The sequence below is a fragment of the Somniosus microcephalus genome, chromosome 22, assembly GCF_052327205.1.
Source record: "Somniosus microcephalus isolate GS21.2 chromosome 22, FLI_Smic_1.0, whole genome shotgun sequence".
Lineage (NCBI taxonomy): Eukaryota > Metazoa > Chordata > Chondrichthyes > Squaliformes > Somniosidae > Somniosus > Somniosus microcephalus.
In genome coordinates this window covers 65,938,582-65,958,091 of record NC_141008.1, presented here as the reverse complement: position 1 = coordinate 65,958,091, position 19,510 = coordinate 65,938,582, and the positions used below count along the sequence as shown (strand labels likewise).

Genomic DNA, 19,510 nt, shown 5'->3' with positions numbered 1-19,510 from the left:
GTTTTGCCTTGGTTTACCGAAGGAAAAAAAGGGGAGAGAAGTGGTTCACTTACCTGTATGTATTGCTAAGGAGAAACTTAAATTTGCTTTGATTTTCATAAACCATAAAACAACTTTCATGTCTGTAGCTCTCCTTGAAGATGCCTCAAAGCGCATTATAGCATGAAGAGAAAGTAAATCCCAAGCAAGATGGGAAAAGATCAAAATGGAGAGGATTAGCATGGGGATCAGAGACCTAACTGAAGAGTGAGGTTTTGATTGCAACAGGGGAGGTGGCATGGCAGCGGGAGGTCCAAAGGGCACAATGTTGTGGTTAAATGAGGCCATCAATGATGCAGCAGAGAAGAAGAAGCTTGGTGTTGGGGGATGAGAAGATGTGCATGGGGGCAGACGGAGGAGATCATTAAAGTTGGAGTGAAGTTGCAGTGGGATTTGACGGTGAGGATAAGAGTTTTCAACTCAACTCACTGGGATGGGGGGAGCCAGTATAGCTTGGGGACAAGTGACGGAAGTGTGGGACTTTGTGTTTTGGATGAATTCTAGCTTGTGGAGGATCGAGGAAGAGGCTGGCTAGAAGAGCATTTGAAAAGTCAAGCAAAGGGATGGACACGAGACCAAAGTCAAAAAAATGGAGCGTTCAGAATGTGGTTGTAGGACTACTGGAAGTTAGCGATAGAGAGGGGTGAGGCAAAGGGAATTAAATACAAAGATGAATATTTTAAATGGGGAACCAAGTGTCAATGTAGGTCACTGAGGACGTGGGTGGTGGGTCTTTGTACAGGATAGGATATGGGCAGCAGTATTTTAGATGAGCTGAGGTTTACGGAGGATGGCTTGATAGTTTCACTCTTGTGGTTTAAACGGCAATGATATTTGATCACTGTAGCAACAACAACTTACAATTGTATAGTGTCTTGTAAAATAAAACATCGCAAGGTACTTCACAGATAAATGTAAGCAAAATGGATGCTGAGCCAGCAATGGAGCAGTTGGGAGGGGAGGCTAATGGCTTGGTCAAGGAGATGGGTTTCAAGAAGGTTTTTAAAGGCGGGCAAGAATATGGAGAAACAAAGATGTTGAAGGAGGGGGATGTGGTGCAACAGAAGTTTTTCGGGAGGCAGCTGAAGGCAGTGTTGCCAGTGGTGTGGCGAAAGGAAACCACAAAGGACCATTCAGAGGAACAGTGTGGTGGTAAGGGGAACAGAATATAGAGCTAGAAGAGATGGGATGGAGCAAAGCATGAATTTGAACCCCCGCCTGTTCTAAATTAATTGATCACTGGAGCGTTGGTGGTAGGGATGCTACAATTAATCTCAACACCCTTGGGTTAGGGTGTTATTGTGGCTGTCGGGTGAGGAAAGGATCGCAATTAGATTGTTTCAATAACCTGGAACATTTGCTTTCAAGGTTCACACGAGTAATGGCCCCTGGAGAGAGATACCAGAAAGTGACTGGCACCCCTGCATCCCAAACCTAGCAAGGCGTCAAAGTCAGGAGCAGAAGGAAAAAAAATTGGCAGAAATAAAAAGAACTTAAATGATTCCAGTGTTTAGAATAGCTTTCTTTTTATATACTGTGATTTAATTAAATTTCATAATTCTGTTGCCATAACTTGACCTAATTTATTTCATGTTTTCAATTGATTTGAGTGAAGCTTAGGCCTATTGGAGTGCTGCATATGATTTATTAAAATTTTTTTAGACCTCTAGTTGTCTGATGTGCTAAGTAAATTGTAATATGTCGTTTTACAGACGAGGCAAGCCAGCTGGTGCCTTGATAACTATAATGAGCCAAAATGACAAGCAATTCCTCGGGGACTGAGTAAATGGTGGTTCTGTTTGTCAGAAAAGCATTGCCATGTTGAAGAATTTTCTTTTGTTCCAGATATACCGAGGAGGAAGGTTGACATGAGGGTGGCACCTTGTTCTGTCACAAGCGCTGTGATTATTATCATGAATAGAATTTTGAATTTACTGAAAAAAGACTAAATTTGTCTCCACACCTTTGGTTCCGCTGTATACTGCACACAGTTTATTAATATTCAGCCGGACCATTTTGAAAAAGTATTTCTATTTGGACAAGGAAAGAAATCTTGGAAAATGCGATTGTATTTGAAAAAAAATCTAATTATCATACCACTGTTGCACTCTTGATAGCACATCACAATAGCCCTAATTATTGCCTTGAACGGCATTTTAAATTGACAAGTTCTGATGTATGCTTTGAAGCTTACTGATGTTTTTGTAATGCAATGTTTTTTAATTGAGGGGGGTGGGTTTCTTGAGAGGCCTCAATGTATGCTTATTGTTGCAGACTGAAAATAGTACCTGTATAGTTTTTATTGAATTTTTCATCCATCGATACTACAGTTCTAACTGCATTGTGTAATATATGCATTAGAAGTTGTGCTTAAAATCCAGAATTACTGGCTGAAAAAGTGCTACTGTAATTGCTGGCATGCTTACCACAATACTGTACAGTGAGTGAAGAGTTGCATATGGATTACCAAATGTTTGCTGATCTGGCTCCATTACTTCTGATTGGCTGTTCATTGGCTCTTTTGATTCTTCAGCCACAATTTCTATGGTAATGGCCAATCGGAAGTGTTCCAGTAATGGGCCCATTCAATGAACCTGCCTAATCACTATCTTCCTGTGCAGGCTTAATTTTCAAAAATGGACTTTGGTTGCATTCTTTCCATCTTACAAACTTAGAAAATTCTGATTTGGAAAAGACACTTTTAGTATTCTCCTACACGTGGAATAAATATAATTTCATGTACCCCTTTGATAATTTACTGTGGCTCTATTCCAAGGAGTATGTGGAAGAAAATCCAGTGAAACTCCTGGAAGGAAAATTTTAAATAAATAAAAGGAGACCAGACTGGCAACCCACAGTAAGTGATTAAACTGGTAATGAAATTAACACGTGGCTAGTGAAGCCAGTGGGAGTGTTCTGCTGGCCTATTAAGCACTGTTCTATCAGCTGCAGATTACATCATTGTTTTACTTTTCAACAATTACATTTTTCCTGATTTCAGTTGAGTCGATTGTGCTTCATTAGGGCAGTGTTGTCCAATGAAAATCACTGGCTAGCTATCGGTGTGGCTACAGCGACACCGTTTTAACCACGTGCACTAATTTTAGTAGAAAACACCTTGCATGCAACAGTAAGAACTTGCATTTTGTTGTGTCGGTACCTTTCTACCTAGACACAATTTAGGACTCAGAACTCAGAGATTCAAACATGAAGTGCTTTAGTGGAAGGAAAGGAAGTTCTGGAAAGTTCCGAACAAAGAGAGCTAAACTTAACAGAGAACACCCAACCATTTATCTCCTGTGACAGCGCCACCACAGGTGGGAGGAGAACACACAATACATAACATTTCCTCCCCCTCTTAAATGGAAGGTCCACATTATTCCTCAACAGGTAAGTTACTTTCAATGCACTCAACGAACCTAGGGTAGAGGTAGACTGCCTCAACCCCTGACTTTACCCTGGGGTTTATTCTGCCCCAGTCTTGTGGGTAAGTCACTAAGCCTACAGATCCAAGTGTCTTGGAGGCCGCCGCTCTCTGACAGGATACCGGCGGTCATCGCTGGCTTCCACAGCAGTAGGCATTGACACAGGCCTGGATGGAGAAGGTGCCTGTGTCAGTTGAAAGTCAGGAGTTTGCACAGGTGGAACAGTCTCTTTGACTTCCTGTGTTGGAGAAGAGCACTGTGGCAAAGGATGCTGGTTTGCGGTATCATCCGGAAACAGTTCAGGCCAACCAGCCGTTGGAGCCTCTGTGGCTGTCTCTGCTCCTAGCAACAGTTGATCTGTGTGTCTTCTCCAGACGACATCCTCAGCAGTCTCAACCGTGTAAGACACAGGGCCCGTCTGCGCGATCACCGTAGCAGGAACCCATTTCGGTCCAGTGTTGTAGTTTCGAGCTAGGACGTACTCTCCCGGATGAAACCGTCTCTCCTTGGCTCTTTTCTCTCTCTTTTCAACTTGAGCTTGTTGTTGACGATGGACAACCTGCTCTGCCCTTGGAGGTTTGAGTAAATCAAAACTTGTCTGCAACTGCCTCTTCATCATGAGCGAAGCGGGGGAGGTTTTGGTTATGGCATGCGGCTCGTTCCTGTAGGACAACAGGAAGCTGTTCAGACGTTGGTGGATTGAGCCCTGACCTTGCGATGCCTTCAAGGCGTGCTTCAAAGTTTGCACGAACCTTTCTGCCTGGCCGTTAGTAGAGGGATGATAGGGCGCAGACCTGATGTGTTGGACACCATTCACATGCAGGAAGGTTGCAAACTCCTGTGATACAAATTGTGGACCGTTGTCATTTACGAGTTGTTCCGGTGAGCCATAATGGCTGAACATTTCACCAAGTTTCTCAATTGTTTTCTCTGCCGTGGTAGACCTCATCACAGCGACCTCCGGCCACTTGCTACGAGCATCTACAACCACCATCAACATCTTTTCTTCGAAAGGACCGGCGAAGTCCACATGTACTTGCTGCCACACTTCTGCAGGCCAATCCCAGGGGTGTAGGGTTGCCAGCTGTGGAACATTCCGGACCCTTGGACATGGGGAACATGTTTTGGCTTTCTCCTCAATATTCCCATCGAGACCTGGCCACCAGAGGTAGCTTCTTGCCATTTCCTTCATCCGAACCATCCCACTGTGGCCTGTATGAAGTTGTTGCAGTATAGGTTCCCTCAGAGGTGGCGGAATGCTAACACGGCGTCCCCAAAGAAGACAACCTGCCTGGACGGAGAGCTCATTTCTTTTTGAAACATAAGGTTTCAAACTAGGAGAATCTCCTATAGCTCTCCCTCGAATGACATCGTCCATTACCTCAGACAGGACTGGATCGTTGCGGGTGTACCTTCGCACCTGAACTGCAGTGACAGGTGTTCCCTCCACTTGTCTAAAGTAGAAGATGTCTATCTGACGAGGCTCTGGGGGAGTAACAGGCAAGGGTAGCCTCGAGAGACCGTCTGCGTTGCCGTGCAAGTCTGATTTGCGATATTTGATGTCGTATGTGTGTCCTGACAACAGTAAAGCCCACCTTTGCATCCTGCTTGCAGCGAGAGATGGTATTCCGGTGTGGGGCCCGAAGATTGAAGTCAATGGACGGTGGTCCCTCAGGAGTGTGAACCTTCTCCCAAACAGGTACTGATGAAATTTTCGAATTCCAAAAACGATTCCCAAGGCCTCGCGCTCGATCTGCGCATAGTTACTCTTGGCCTTGTTCAAGGTGCGTGATGCGAAGGCGATAGGTTTCTCTTCACCCGAAGGCATGATGTGGGATATGACTGCTCCCACACCATATGGTGATGCATCACATGCTAGCTGCACGGGTAGCTTTGGGTCGCAGTGTGTCAGGACCTCCGATTTCAGCAATGCTTTCTTTGCTTGGGCGAAAGCTTCGTTGCACAGTTCAGTCCATTTCCATGTTTTGCCTTCACATAGCAACTGATGTAACGGCTTCAGCAATGTTGCTAAGTCTGGAATAAACTTCCCATAGTAGTTAAGTAGCCCCAGAAATGAACGGTGCCTTATGCAGGCCAGTAGCGTCAATCACATGCCCCAGGTACTCAACTGAAGACTGAAAGAATTCACATTTGTCTTTACGAACTCTGAGTCCGTACTCTTTCAGTCGTTGTAGTGTCGCATCCAAGTTCAGAAGATGATCCTCATTTGTCCCAGTGACAAGGATGTCGTCCAGGTAGCACTGGACTCCTGGAAGTCCACTCAAAATCTGATCTATTGCCCTTTGGAATAGAGCAGGGGCTGACGTAATTCCAAATGGAAGGCGGCAGTACCTGTATAGCCCCTTGTGTGTCACAATTGTCAGCAACTCCTTTGATTTGTTATCGACATTCATTTGTAGATAAGCCTGGCATAAGTCTATTTTGCTGAACTTTTGCCCTCCGGCCAGGCCCGTAAAAAGATCCTCAATGAGGGGGAAGAGGGTACTGTTCCGCAGACAGCACCGGGTTAATAGTCACTTTAAAATCCCTGCAGATTCGAACAGATCCATCCTTTTTCAGGACAGGAACAATGGGTGTGGCCCATTTGCTCACGCTCACAGGCTCCAGGACTCCATTCTCGACTAAGGCCTCCAAGTTAGCCTCACCTTTTGGCCTAATTGCATAGGGTACAGGTCGGGCTTTGTGAAACTTCGGCTTGCTGTCAGGTTTAATGTCCAGTCTCATGCTGATCTTTTTCATGCTCCCAAATTCCCCATTGAAGAGTTCTGCGTGTTTGTTTAACACTGCAGTCAGACCTGACTCCCCTTTTGACATCATGCGGACTGCAGGCCAGTCCAGCGTGATTTTCTCTAGCCACGCACGTCCCAGTAGCGATGGGTAATTTCCCTTTACCACATATAGTGGCAGTTTTGTAGTCTGTCCGTTCAATTTAACTGTCACCTCAATGACGCCTCTCATGGCCACAGGTTCGCCGGTATACATCTTTAGCACAATGTTTGTTGGCTGAAGGGTAAGATGCTTTAGCATTTTGTTGTAGACAGTGTCTGAAACAAGGGACACAGCCGCGCCTGTGTCCACCTCCATCCGCACTGATTGTCCCTCCACCAGTGGTGACACCCAGTAGCCATTTGAATCACCTGCAACCGTCAGTATGTGCACCTCTTCCTCCTCAGAGGTGTCGCTCCCCTCTGTTTTGCTTGTTCCATCATACTGCACTGAATGAACACACTTTTTCCTCTCTTGTCCAAATACAGACATTTTGCTTCCATGCTTCCCAGCTCTGTCTTTTTTTTTACCTCTACAGGCGCATTCAATGTGACCCTTTTTGCCACAATTTCGGCATTCCAGCTCCGTACACCAGCAGTCATTAACGTGATGGCCCGTTTTCCCACAACGGTAACATGTGCCGTTCTACGCACCTTTAGGCTTAGACGACACCTTGTGAACTCTCCCTGTTGAACTCAACTGGTGAGCCTCCTTTTCCGCCATCTCCATGGAGACACTAACTTCAATGGCCTTTTCAAGAGTAAGGTTGTCCTCAGTAAGAAGGCGCTTCTGTGTGGCTGGATTTTGCAGACCACACACGAGTCTGTCTCTAATGGTGTCCTTCAGCACCTCCTTGAACTCGCAGTGTCCTGATAACCTTTTTAAAGCAGCAATAAACATCGTCACTGATTCCTCCTCCTCTTGATTCCGTTTGTGAAATCGAAATCTCTCAGCAATAACCAGAGGTTTTGGTGAAAAATGTGCTCCAAGAATTTCCACTAGTTGCTTATATGTTTTAGTTCCTGGCTTATCTGGCTGCACGAGGCTGCGAAGTAAATTGAATGTCTTCGGCCTGATTACACTCAAAGGTAGGCACGACCTTTTCATTTGCCACCGCATTCGCCAATACAAAATAGTCAAAACGTTCTGTATAAGCGCTCCATTGCTCCACATTTTCATCAAAATCACCGATGTTTCCTAATATAGTAGCCATCTCATGTTTCAAATTAAAATTTCTGTTTACTCACTGCACCCGTAACGTACGCAGATTCATCCGCTCCTCGTTGCCACTTGTTGTGTCGGTACCTTTCTACCTAGACACAATTTAGGACTCGGAACTCAGAGATTCAAACATGAAGTGCTTTATTGGAAGGAAAGGAAGTTCTGGAAAGTTCCGAACAAAGAGAGCTAAACTTAACAGAGAACACCCAACCATTTATCTCCTGTGACAGCGCCACCACAGGTGGGAGGAGAACACACAATACATAACACATTTAACATAGTAAAAACGTCCCAAGGCACTTCATCGGAGCATTATCAGACAAAATTTGACACTGGGCCCCTAAGGAGATATTAGAACAGGTGACCAAGCTGACTATTCCACTGCTCTCCTGGATTGCCTCTCCTCTTCCATCTCAATAAACTTGAGCTCATGCAAAACTCTGCTGCCCGTATCCTAACCTGCACTAAGTCCTGCTCGCCCATCACCTCTGTGCTTGCTGGCCTACATTGGCTGCCGGTCCACCAACGCCTCAAATTAAAAATTCTCATCGTCGTCTTCAAATTCCTTGCTGACCTCACCGCTCTCTATCTCTAACCACCTCCAGCTCTACAACCCTCCAAAAACTTGTTCCTTCAACTCTGGCCTCTTGCACACTTCCCACTCTCATGCCTTGAGCCATTTCCTCCCTGAACCTTTCCACCTCTCTCTAATTTGACCCTCCTTAAAACCTACCACCTTTGACTAAACTTTTAGTCACCCCTCCTAACATCTAAATCTTTGTCTTCGTGTCCAATTTTTTTCTGCTTACACTTCTGTGACATGCCGTGAGACATTTTCCTATGTTAAAGGTGCTATATAAATGCAAATTTTCGTCGTCGTCTTTGTGGAAGTGAGGCAGTTCTCTGCAGGAAAGAAGGGAAATATCTAAGGGAGCATTCTCTTAGACTAAAGGTATTTTTAGAGACTTGAAAGTAAGTTGCTTCCTTGCCCTATGATCTTGGCAATGGTATGTGACACGGTAAGGCTTCAAATAGTGATGGCAGGTGGGATTAGCTAATGCAGTGGGTTGGAACATTCTCTTGAGATGTAGGACTGAATCCACCACAGTCTGATGGAGTTTAAGTTTCCTCTGTTTAATGCCTTTTAAAGCTGAAGCGTTTGGGAGGCCTCAGACCAGTTCCTAGAAAGCTCAAGCCCCTGGCCTGCAAATTACACTAAACTGGCAACTTTGCACTAAGACCACAAGGGTGGCCAAGACATACATTTGAGACAGTATTAGGAACCGTTTACCTTGGATTTAATGTGTGCTGTACTTACTTAGGGAGTGCTGGGTGCTGACAGTGCAAAAAATGAATAAAGTTGATACTTCCCAGCACTGATGTATAGTATACAATACATTTAAAAACTTATAGGGGAAAAAGGCAGTGAACGGTATTGTTGCCCTTGTTTTGTCATATCCCTTAATGAGGTAGAAAAATGACTCTTTTACAAGGTGTTTATAATAAATTTATTAAGTATAAATTTGGGTCAGCATTCAAACTGAGCACTTGAGTTATCAGTTAGGAGAACAATAGTGGCATTTATGCAGGTTCTTCAATATAATAACCTCAAAGTACCAAACAAAGGAGAAAAAAACTACCACCATTTATTAGAAGTAGGAGAGGTGACCAAAGGCACAGTGGAAGAGGGGTTTGAAGGAGCCTTTTGAAATTGGGAGTGCGGTATTAGGATAAAGGGCTTAGGGAGTTGGTTTCAGAGTGTCGGGCCAAGATGGCTGAAGGCTTTACCCCCCAAGGTGTGGAGATGCATAGGGGGACAAAGTGGGAAGAGTGAAAGGCATGCATTGGCACATATATGGGACTGTGGAGGGATTTGCAGATCAGAAGGAAAAGTTTGAATTTAATGCAATGGGGAGGAAATGGAAGTAGTCATTGTTTTGCTTAAGGTATAGTTTTGGCCTGTAAGAGGTGATATAGCATTGCTTTTTGTGTTTGTTAACTCTGACTTAATGACAACATTGTTACTGTCAAATAAAAAACCTGATTTGTACACTCTCTTCCTCTTGAATGAGTACATAGCAATATATTTTCAATCTGTTTAAGAACTTCACGTTGTTTTCTTGAAGTACCCATTTCCTTCAAGCTAAGAAAATTAACACTTTTACACCCAATTTTCATAAGCCAATAACCACTTCCTTACAAAATCCTGGATTTGTTATTGCTGGGATTTGAACTGACTGACCCAAGCGAAGCGATACTGTAGGTTTTGAAAGTATGTTTGTAGTGGCAAGGCTGCAGTGTGAAATCCTGGCCTAAAGTCTGAATATTTTTGTGCAATATTATGTACTGGGCCACACAGACCACAAGGGTCTAGGTTATTTTTTTGTTGCCCCCCCCCCCTTAACAATTTTAATTTCTCTTCTCCTACTTCCCCTGTTCTTGCTGAACTGGGCAAGTAAATCCAATCTTGTAACTCCAAACCATAATGTTTTTATTGCAGGATTATGTTTAGGATTACCTGACATTTTAACAAGTGATTTTCACTGTGGTGATCATAGTGTTTCAATCAAAATGAAGTCGGCTGAGCACTTCTTGATGCCCAGTTGGCAGTTGCACTGCCAGATGTGGTAATAATGAACCATACAGACCAGGGAAACCTTGGTTTGTACTGAATTAGTTTCTCAGTTGGGGCAGAGGTTTAGACTCTGTAATTGATTGTAGTGTCGCTGGGAGGGTGACATAAACTTCAAATCCATACTAGACGGATAAAGAAGGAGGTTAGAAGAAATGTTTCTTCATGTAAAGGATTATTAGAATCTGGAATGCATTAGCAACCGGCTAAGTCAATCATATAAAGTTTATAAAGGAATTGGACACACACATGAAGAAACATTTTAAGAAATTGGGGAAAGTGTAGGCAAATTTGTTTAGAATAGATGGTTCTAATGTGGCAGTAGCGCTGGTACAAGCATGATGGGCCAAAAGGCCACCTCCTATTTTAAAACATCTTATTCTGGTTGAGATATATGATGAAATGCTTCTAAACACAAGTCTTTTTTTCATCAAGTGACTGGAAAATATATTCCTTCTATTGCTGCCCTCTAGTGGTAAGCCAGTGTAAACTGCTATATGCTTTGTATGTTGAAGCTTTCAGATTCAACTGTATTTATTTATCTTATTAATCTTTTCCCATGGTGTTACACACACCGCAGTGAGACCAAGTGCGACATTTAGGTTAAGCAGTGTAGAAGGCTGGGGATAACTGGACCCAGACAGGGGAAAGGGGGTGGGGAGAGGAGGGGTGGGACAAGGAAGGAAACATAGAAGATAGGAGCAGGAGTAGGCCATTTGGCCCCTCGAGCCTGTTCCGCCATTTAATGAGATCATGGCTGATCATCCAAATTCAGTACCCTGTCCCTGCTTTCTCCCCATATCCCTTGATCACTTTAGCCTGAAGAAATATATATCCAACTCCTTCTTGAATATATTTAATGAATTGACCTCAACTGCCTTCTGTGGTAGAGAATTCCACAGGTTCACCACTCACTGGGTGAAGAAATTCCTCCTCATCTCAGTCCTAAATGGCTTACCCCTTATCCTTAGACTGTGACCCCTGGTTCTGGACTCCCCCGCCATCGGGAATATCCTCCCTGTATCCAGTCTGTCCAGTCCTGTTAGAATTTTATAAGTTTCAATGAGATCCCCTCTCATTCTTCTAAACTCCAGTGAATACAACCCCAATTGACCCACTCTCTCCTTGTACGTCATTCCTGCCATCCCAGGTATCAGTCTGGTGAATCTTTGCTGCACTCCCTCCATGGCAAGAACATCCTTCCTCAGATAAGGCGACCAAAACTGCACACAATACTCAAGATGTGGTCTCACCAAGACCCTGTACAACTGCAGCAAGACATCCTTGCTCCTGTAGTTGAATCCTCTCGCTATGAAGGCCAACATACCATTTGCCTTCTTAACCACCTGCTGCACCTGCATGCTTACCTTCAGCGACTGGTGCACAAGGACACCCAGGTTTCGTTGCACTTCCCCCTCCTCCAAATCCATTGCTGTTCAGATAACCTGCCTTTCTGTTTTTGCCACTAAAGTGGATAACCTCGCATTTATCCACATTGGGCAAATGCATGGCAGATGCAGTATAATCACCCAACCTGTCCAAATCATACTGGAGTTTCTCTGCATCCTCCTCACAGCACACACGCCCACCCAGCTTTGTGTCGTCTGCAAACTTGGAGATATTACATCTAGTTCCCTCGTCTAGATCATTAATATACAGGAAACTTTTTTTTATCCGGCACGGACAGGACCGACGTGGTGCCGGTTCATCAAAAATTCCGGTTAACCGAAAGCTATAGTAAAAGATACGGAGCTGAGAGCTCCGTATAAAGCAACAAACCCTGTTGCTTAGGAACAGGTTCAGAACAATGGTCACAAGTTCCAAGCGTCTCTGTAGCTTAGCAACAGCTGCAGCCACACCCTTGCACAGCAACAGATGGAGGAAGGCAAGTAATAAAACTTACCTGAACCTACTCCTGAATTTTGCTGATTAACAGAGATTTCCGGTTATTTAGGTGCCGGTAAATCGAAGTTTCCTGTATATTGTGAACAGCTGGGGTCCTAGCACCGATCCCTGCGGTACCCCACTAGTCACTGCCTGCCACTCGGAAAAAGACCCGTTTATTCCAACTCTTTGCTTCCTGTCTGCCAACCAGTTCTCTATCCAAGTCAGTACCTTACCCCAATCCCATGTGCTTTAACGTCGCACGCTAATCTCTTATGCGGGACCTTATCGAAAGCCTTCTGAAAGTCCAAATACACCACATCCACTGGTTCTCCCTTATCTATTCTACTAGTTACATCCTCAAAAAATTCCAGTAGATTAGTCCAGCACGATTTACCTTTTGTAAATCCATGTTGACTTTGTCCGATCCTGTCACTGTTTTCCAAGTGCTCTATTACATCTTTTATAATGGACTCTAGCATTTTCCCCACTACCGATATCAGGCTTACTGGTCTGTAATTCCCCATTTTCTCTCTACCAACTTTTTTAATTAGTGGGGATACATTAGCTACCCTCCAATCCATGGGAACTGTTCCAGAGTCTATAGAATTTTGGAAGATGCGTCTACTGTTTCTAGGACCACTTCCTTAAGTCCCCAGGGCCCGATAGTCTACATCCTAGGGTACTTATCGGCCTTCAATCCCATCAATTTCCCTAACACCATTTCCCTACAAATACTGATTTCATTCAGTTCCTCCCTCTCATTAAACCCTATGTTCCCTGACATCTCGGGAAGATTATTTGTGTCCTCCTTTGTGAAGACAGAACCAAAGTATGTATTTAATTGGTCAGCCATTTCTTTGTTCCCCATTTATAAATTCCCCTGATTCTGACTGCAGGGGACCTACGCTTGACTTCACCAATCCTTTTCTCTTCACATATCTATAGAAGCTTTTACAGTCAGTTTTTATGTTCCCTGAAAGCTTACTCTCATACTCTTATTTTCCCCCTCTTAATTAATCCTTTTGTCCTCCTTTGCTGAATCCTAAACTGCTCCCAATCCTCAGGTTTGCTGCTTTTTCTGGCCAATTTATATGTCCTCTCCTTGGATCTTATTCTTTCCCTAAGTTCCCTTGTTAGCCACTGTTGCGCCACCTTTTTTGTTTTATTTTTATGCCAGACAGGGATGAGCAAATTCTGTAGTTCATCCATGCGATCTTTAAATGTTTGCCATTGCCTATCCACTGTCAACCCTTTAAGTAACGTTCCCCAATCCATCCTAGCCAACTCGCGCCTCATATCATCGTAGTTTCCTTTATTTAAATTCAGGACCCTAGTCTCTGCGTCAACTACTTCACACTCCATCTTAATGAAGAATTCGATCATATTATGATCACTCCTCCCCAAGGGGCCTCACACAGCAAGATTGCTAATTAATCCTTTCTCATTACATAATACCCGATGGCCTGATCTCGAGTTGGTTCCTCGACATATTGGTCCAGGATACCATCCTGTATACACTCCAGGAATAATTCCTCCACAGTATTGTTACTAATTTGGTTAGCCCAATCTATATGTAGATTAAAGTCACCCATTATAACTGCTGTGCCCTTATTGCACACGTCTCTAATTTCCTGTTTAATGCCATCCCCAACCTCAGCATTACTGTTTGGGGGTCTGAATACAACTCGCAGTAACGTTTTCTGCCCCATGGTAATTCTCAGCCCTACCCATACACATTCCACATCAGAGCTAATATCCTTCCTTACTATTGTGTTAATCTCCTCTTTAACCAGCAATGCTACCCCACCTCCTTTTCCTTTTTGCCTGTCCTTCCTGAATATTGAATTCCCCTGGATGTTGAATTCCCAGCCTTGGTCACCCTGGAGCCATGTCTCCGTAATCCCAATTATATCATATCTATTTACATCCATTTGCGCAGCTAATTCATCCACCTTATTACGAATGCTCCTCGCATTAAGACACAAAGCCTTCAGGCTTGTTTTTTTACCACTTAGTCCTTTTAGAATTATTATTTATTGTAGCCCTGTGTGATTTACACACTTGATTACTCTGCCTTCCACTTTTGCTTTTCTCCTTCCTGTATTTGACTTTTATCCTTGCTCCTCAAGAGGGAGTAATCGAGAACCGAGAAGGATTGGGTGGCACTGTCCTTTTTTTTCAGGGGAAGGGGGATGTGCAATAGGCTAGGGTCTATTTTCTTCAACCATCCTCCCATCCACCTGTTCCCTCTCTGTCTCACTATGAAGAGGAGGAGTGATGGGGACGAGGAAAGAGTGGGTGGCACAGAGACATGGCTGATTTTCTTGCTGGATGGGGGCTGCGATGGGCTAGAGTCCATTTTCTTCACCGATGGAGTGAATTGCACTGGGCCAGTGGAGGGGAGGGAGAGGTTTACAGAGGGGAAGTGGAATATGAGATTCTTCTGAAGGGGAAGTAGTTTGGGGGTGGGGGGGGGAGGAGTTTCTTCTCAGCTGGACTGGGGAGATGAAGGAAGAGGAAGCTGGAGATTGTTGTGTGGGGGGGGGGGGTGTTGGAGTTGTTTACCTGTGGGGGTGGGATGGTGTTAGGAGGTACCAGATGATTGTGGGAGGAAAAGTCGGGAGTTTTTAACTAGCCGTTAAAAGATTGTGATAATCCCTTTTCTAGTTAAACGTGATCTGCAGTTCGACTGCTCAACAGGGCCAGGCAGACCACGCTCTTCTCCAGCAGCCACTCTTGAGGTTTCCCTGCGTACTCTGGGGTCAGATGACATTTACTCAGAATTTGTTGTCAAAATAATGGCGAGTTAATGGCGCGCGTCGATATTAATCTGTAAATCGTTCAGCAACTTGTGGCGTGGAAGCGATACCTCTCGTGAATCGCCAAGTTGGTGGACGATTTGCTCTGCCATTAGCTTCACAAAAATGGCAGCTCACTCTCAACCTTTCCGTGAGTTTTGTAAAGTTGCTGCATTTGCCGATTAAACTCGCCACAGAAAGTTAGAGCTGGTACTTCACAGCATAAGTACCTTTTTAACAGTGTGATAATTGATAAATGCAATGCCAATCAACCTCTCCAGCCCAGAAAGGGAACTATTTAAATGGTTGAGTGTCATTCTGACATGTAGTAAATTCTTTGTGGGATTTTTTTTTTAATTCTTACTTTTCCTTTCTTTTTAAATCTTGCAGGAGGCTGACAGTGGAGAAGAACGTAGATCCCAACCACGTAGGTAAGAGCTGGCGCTTCATTTTTTAACCAATCTCTGATTCGTGAACTTTTATTAAAAAATTTTTTTAATGCTTAAAAGCATCTTGATATTTTCAGAAATAGGGTAACACCCATGTGCCAATATGATTTCAGTGCCCTAGATTAATTATCAGTGCCTATGAATCAGACATGTGCTTCTCACTGGCAAGAATCATTGCTAAAATGCCAGTTAATAATGACTTTTGCAGCTTATCCAGAAGATATCCTCAAAGTACTAAATAGCATTGAAGCACAAGAATCATTTTATAAAAGGTAAATATTTAGTGATAAAGTTGAGACTTTTCTAATTCTTAACTCCAAGTACCAGGGTGGTGTCTATTGAGCTATAAACAACTTGCATTCATATAGTGTCTTTAACTTAGATACAATCTCTTTCTCTCTCAAGACCCTATATATAATGGATGTAAGCAGGTTGATATTAGAATTGTAAGTCATGAGTGCAAAATGAATGAGAGTAGAGATGGAGGACTATTTTTCTCCATCATAGTCGGTGTGTAATAGATGATTGTCATTTTGTCAATTCATTTCCTATTAAAAGTTTAAGAACACCATGTAGTGTTGCACCCATGACATCCATCTAGTAACTGCTTTTTGTGAAGTATTAATCGTTGCTGTTAATTTTAACCAGTTATTTTAAGGGTTATTTTGTTCCATCTTAATCTTGGTATCACACTTGGTGTGTGAAAAAATAGATATGTCAAACTTGGCTTCTTCCTCCCTTATAACATGAACAAGGGAGAGAGCAGGCTTGCAACAGGAGGAGGAGCTACTACTTGGGTGTAATATGGCACCAGTGGCTTTAACACATGACCCGCATTGACCGTACACTTCCGTTTGCAGTCCACTACTACCAGGTGGTGTTCAAATACATGCAAAATTGTGATGCATGCAAATTGTTGTGAAAGGTGAGGAAACCCACCTTTCACAACAATTTGCATGTATCTTGCTTTACCCAGTGAAAAGGATGGGCTGCTGACCACTGGCAAGAACCATTAGTTCTTTTGGAGGCTTCCCTGGTAATTGCCACCATGATAGTAAACATCATGGCAGACTTCTCCGTGCCAGATGTACTGGGCAACATTGCTGTCAATTCTGCCCAAGGCCCAATTCTCTTTGTGCAGCACAATGGCACCTTCATAGAAGGCACGAGGCTGATTCTGGTGGAGCAGTTAGGCAAGCAGCAGGGACTGAAGTGTTGGTTATATGGTTGATTATTGGAGTACAGCATGTCATCTCATTCTGTTGTGAAGAGATGATGGCCCAAGATTTTCTAGTGGGGCCTAGAGGGCCCACAAGCAAACTTAAAAATGTGTTAAAAACTTAATTGTCTTGGCCTCTTCTATCCCCTGATCCACTTCCTGACAGCTTTGGACTGGCAGGGAAGCCACTCGTGCTCCCCACTCTGGCCTCTGGTGAATATTGCATTCAACAACAACAATTTACATTTGTATAGCGCCTTTAACATAGTAAAACCTCCCAAGGTGTTTCACAGGAGTGTTGCCAAACAAAATTTGACACTGAGCCACATAAGGAGGTACTGGGACAGATGACCAGAGGTAGGTTTTAAGGGATGTCTTGAGGAAGAGAGGTAGGGAGGCAGAGTGGTTTAGGGAGGGAATTCCAGAGCTTGGGGCCTAGGCAGCTGAAGACACGGCCGCCGAGGAAGAAATTTCTGCTGATCCAGTACTGTATGTCAGACAAGCAATATGACAAATCCAAGACCATGGAGGGGTCGAGAGAGCTGGTGGTGAAGTAGAGCTGGGTGTTGTCAAGTGTGGAACTTGACATGTTTTTGGATGATGTTGCCGAGGGGCAGCATGTAAATGAGAAATCTGAGGGGGGGGGGGTGCCAAGGATAGTTCCTTGGGGGGACTCCAGAGGTAATAGTGCGGGAGTGGGAAGAAAAGCCATTGCACGTGATTTTCTGGCTATGACTGGATAGATGAGAATGAAACCAGGCGAGGCCAGTCCCACCCAGCTGGATGATGGAGGAGAGACTTTGGAGGAGGATGGAGTGATTAACCGTGTCAAAGGCTGCAGACAGGTCGAGAAGGATCAGGAGGGATAGTTTACCACGGTCACATAGGATGTCATTTGTGACTTTGAGGACCATTTCAGTACTGTGGCAGAAGTGGAAACCTGATTGGAGGGATTCAAACATGGAGTTGTGGGAAAGATGGGCATGGATTTGGGAGGCGACAACACATTCAAGGACTTTGGAGAGGAAAGGGAAATTGGAGATGGGACGGTAGTTTGCAAGGACCAAGGGGTCAAGGGTGGATTCCTTGGAGAGGAGTGATGGCAGATTTGAAGGGGAGGGGGGTTGTACCTGAGGAGAGGGAACCGTTAACGATATCCGCTAACACTGGGGCCAGGAAGTGAAGTTGGGTGGTCAGCAGTTTGGTGGGAATAGGGTTGAGTGAGCAGGAAGTGAGTCTTGTGGACGAGATGAGCTTGGAGAAGGCATGAGGGGAGATGGGAGAGAAACTAGAGAAAGATGTGAGTTCAGGGTTAGGGCAGAGGTGAACCTTGGGGGTGGTTTAGCCCTGATGATGTCATTGGAACCCGATCTGCAAATTTATAAAAGGACCCTGCTGGCTTTGGGCAGGTGTCCTTGCCAGCAATTTAAAATTGCAATCTACCAGATCATGCGAGAAGCCAGTAGATAAGTTTCCTGCTCCATTTTAACTGCCCCCTGCCTGGTTTCTGCCAGGTTGGGGGGCTTAAATTCCCCAATATGCCTAAGGTTGGGAGTGAAAAGAGAGAGAGCTTTGTGCACAGGTTAAAGTGTGGAGCAGAAATTCAGAGGCATTGAATCTCTGTTCTGTGGAAGGAGTTCCTTGCAACAGGGTTTCTCCAATTCTGCTTGAAACATAAAGGGTTATCACTAGTGCTCAGAAAACTGTGCATCTTCCAATTCACTGAGCAATACCACAGGCCTTTCACTAATGTAATATAGTCTATTTGTGCAATTTTGAGATTTATCCAAAATCATTTGTAGGAGAAAATTTACAACACTAGAGTAGACAAAAAAGAGAAATATTTCACTCCCACGTTCTCTGATGCCTGAGGACAAGGTACATTATGATAACCCAATCAGCCCTTTTACTCTGACACTTGAAGGCAGTTTATAAGTATGAGCATAGTTTGGTACAAAGTATAAGGAGGCAGCATACTCCTTGGATAATGAGTCTAAATGGGGTAGAGGAGCAAAGGGATCTAGTGGTACAGCTGCACAAATCACAAAGTAATGATAAAGATTAATAAGGCCTTTTAATAAAAAAAAACAAGCACGGGGTTCATTTCTAGAGGGATATAATTGAAAAGCAGAGAAGTTATGCTAAACTTGTATAGAAGCTTGGTTAGACCACATTTGGAATACTGTGCACAGTTCTGGTCTCCATGTTATAAAACGGATATAGAGGAACTGGAGAAATCCACCAGGATGATGTCACAATTGAGGGGGGCCTGAGGGGTGACCTAACGGAGGCCTTTAAAATTATGAAGTGGTTTGATAAGGTCGACATAGAAGATGTTTCCACTTGTGGGGGAAACCAAAACTAGGAGCCATAAATACAAGATAGTCATCAGTAAATCTAATAGGGGATTCAGGAGGAACCTCTTTACCCAAAACATGGTAAAAATGTGGAACTTGTTACCACAAGGAGTAGTTCAGGTGAATAGCATAGTTGCATTTAAAGGGAAGCTAGATGAGCACATGAGGGAGAAGTGAATAGAAGGATATGTTGATGAGGTTAGGTGAAGATGGGTGGGAGGAAGCTCCGGTGGAGCATAAATGCCAGCATCGACCATAAAAACGGAAAATGCTAGAAATACTCAGCAGGTCAGGCAGCATCTGTGGAGAGAGAAACAGAGTTAACGTTTCAGGTCGAGGCCCTTTCGTCAGAACAGCAACATTCCAGCATCGATTAATTTGGCTGAGTGGCCTGTTTCTGTGCTGTAGATGCTATGTATCTTCTATATCTATATATATAAATCGGTATGTCTGTCATTCTGTCTGTCTGTCATTCTGTCTGTCATCGCGTGTGCGTCTGGCGGGCTATGCGCTCGAAAGTTACAGGGCGTACCTACGCGCGCGTTACCTCCAAAGAAAGCTTACGCTTCCGAGACGGTTTTAAGCGTATTTACGTTTCGGCCGGGCTAAAATCGCGCCCGCGGTCTCCCAAAAACCTTCAACATTCCACTCATTAGCATCTCATTATCCGCTCATTAGCGACAGAGTGACCTCGAG

General features: G+C 44.1%; 1 protein-coding gene across 1 annotated transcript in view; it reads left to right on the top strand.

Annotated features, from left to right (window-relative positions):
* The window catches only part of LOC147102482 (protein phosphatase Slingshot homolog 2-like), a 201,785-nt gene that overhangs the window by 68,378 nt on the left and 113,897 nt on the right, over positions 1–19,510 (top strand). Inside the window, exon 2 of the mRNA XM_085964977.1 lies at positions 15,180–15,220. Within this exon, the coding sequence (XP_085821103.1) occupies positions 15,180–15,220 (41 nt within the window). The remainder of the gene's footprint in view (positions 1–15,179; positions 15,221–19,510) is intronic.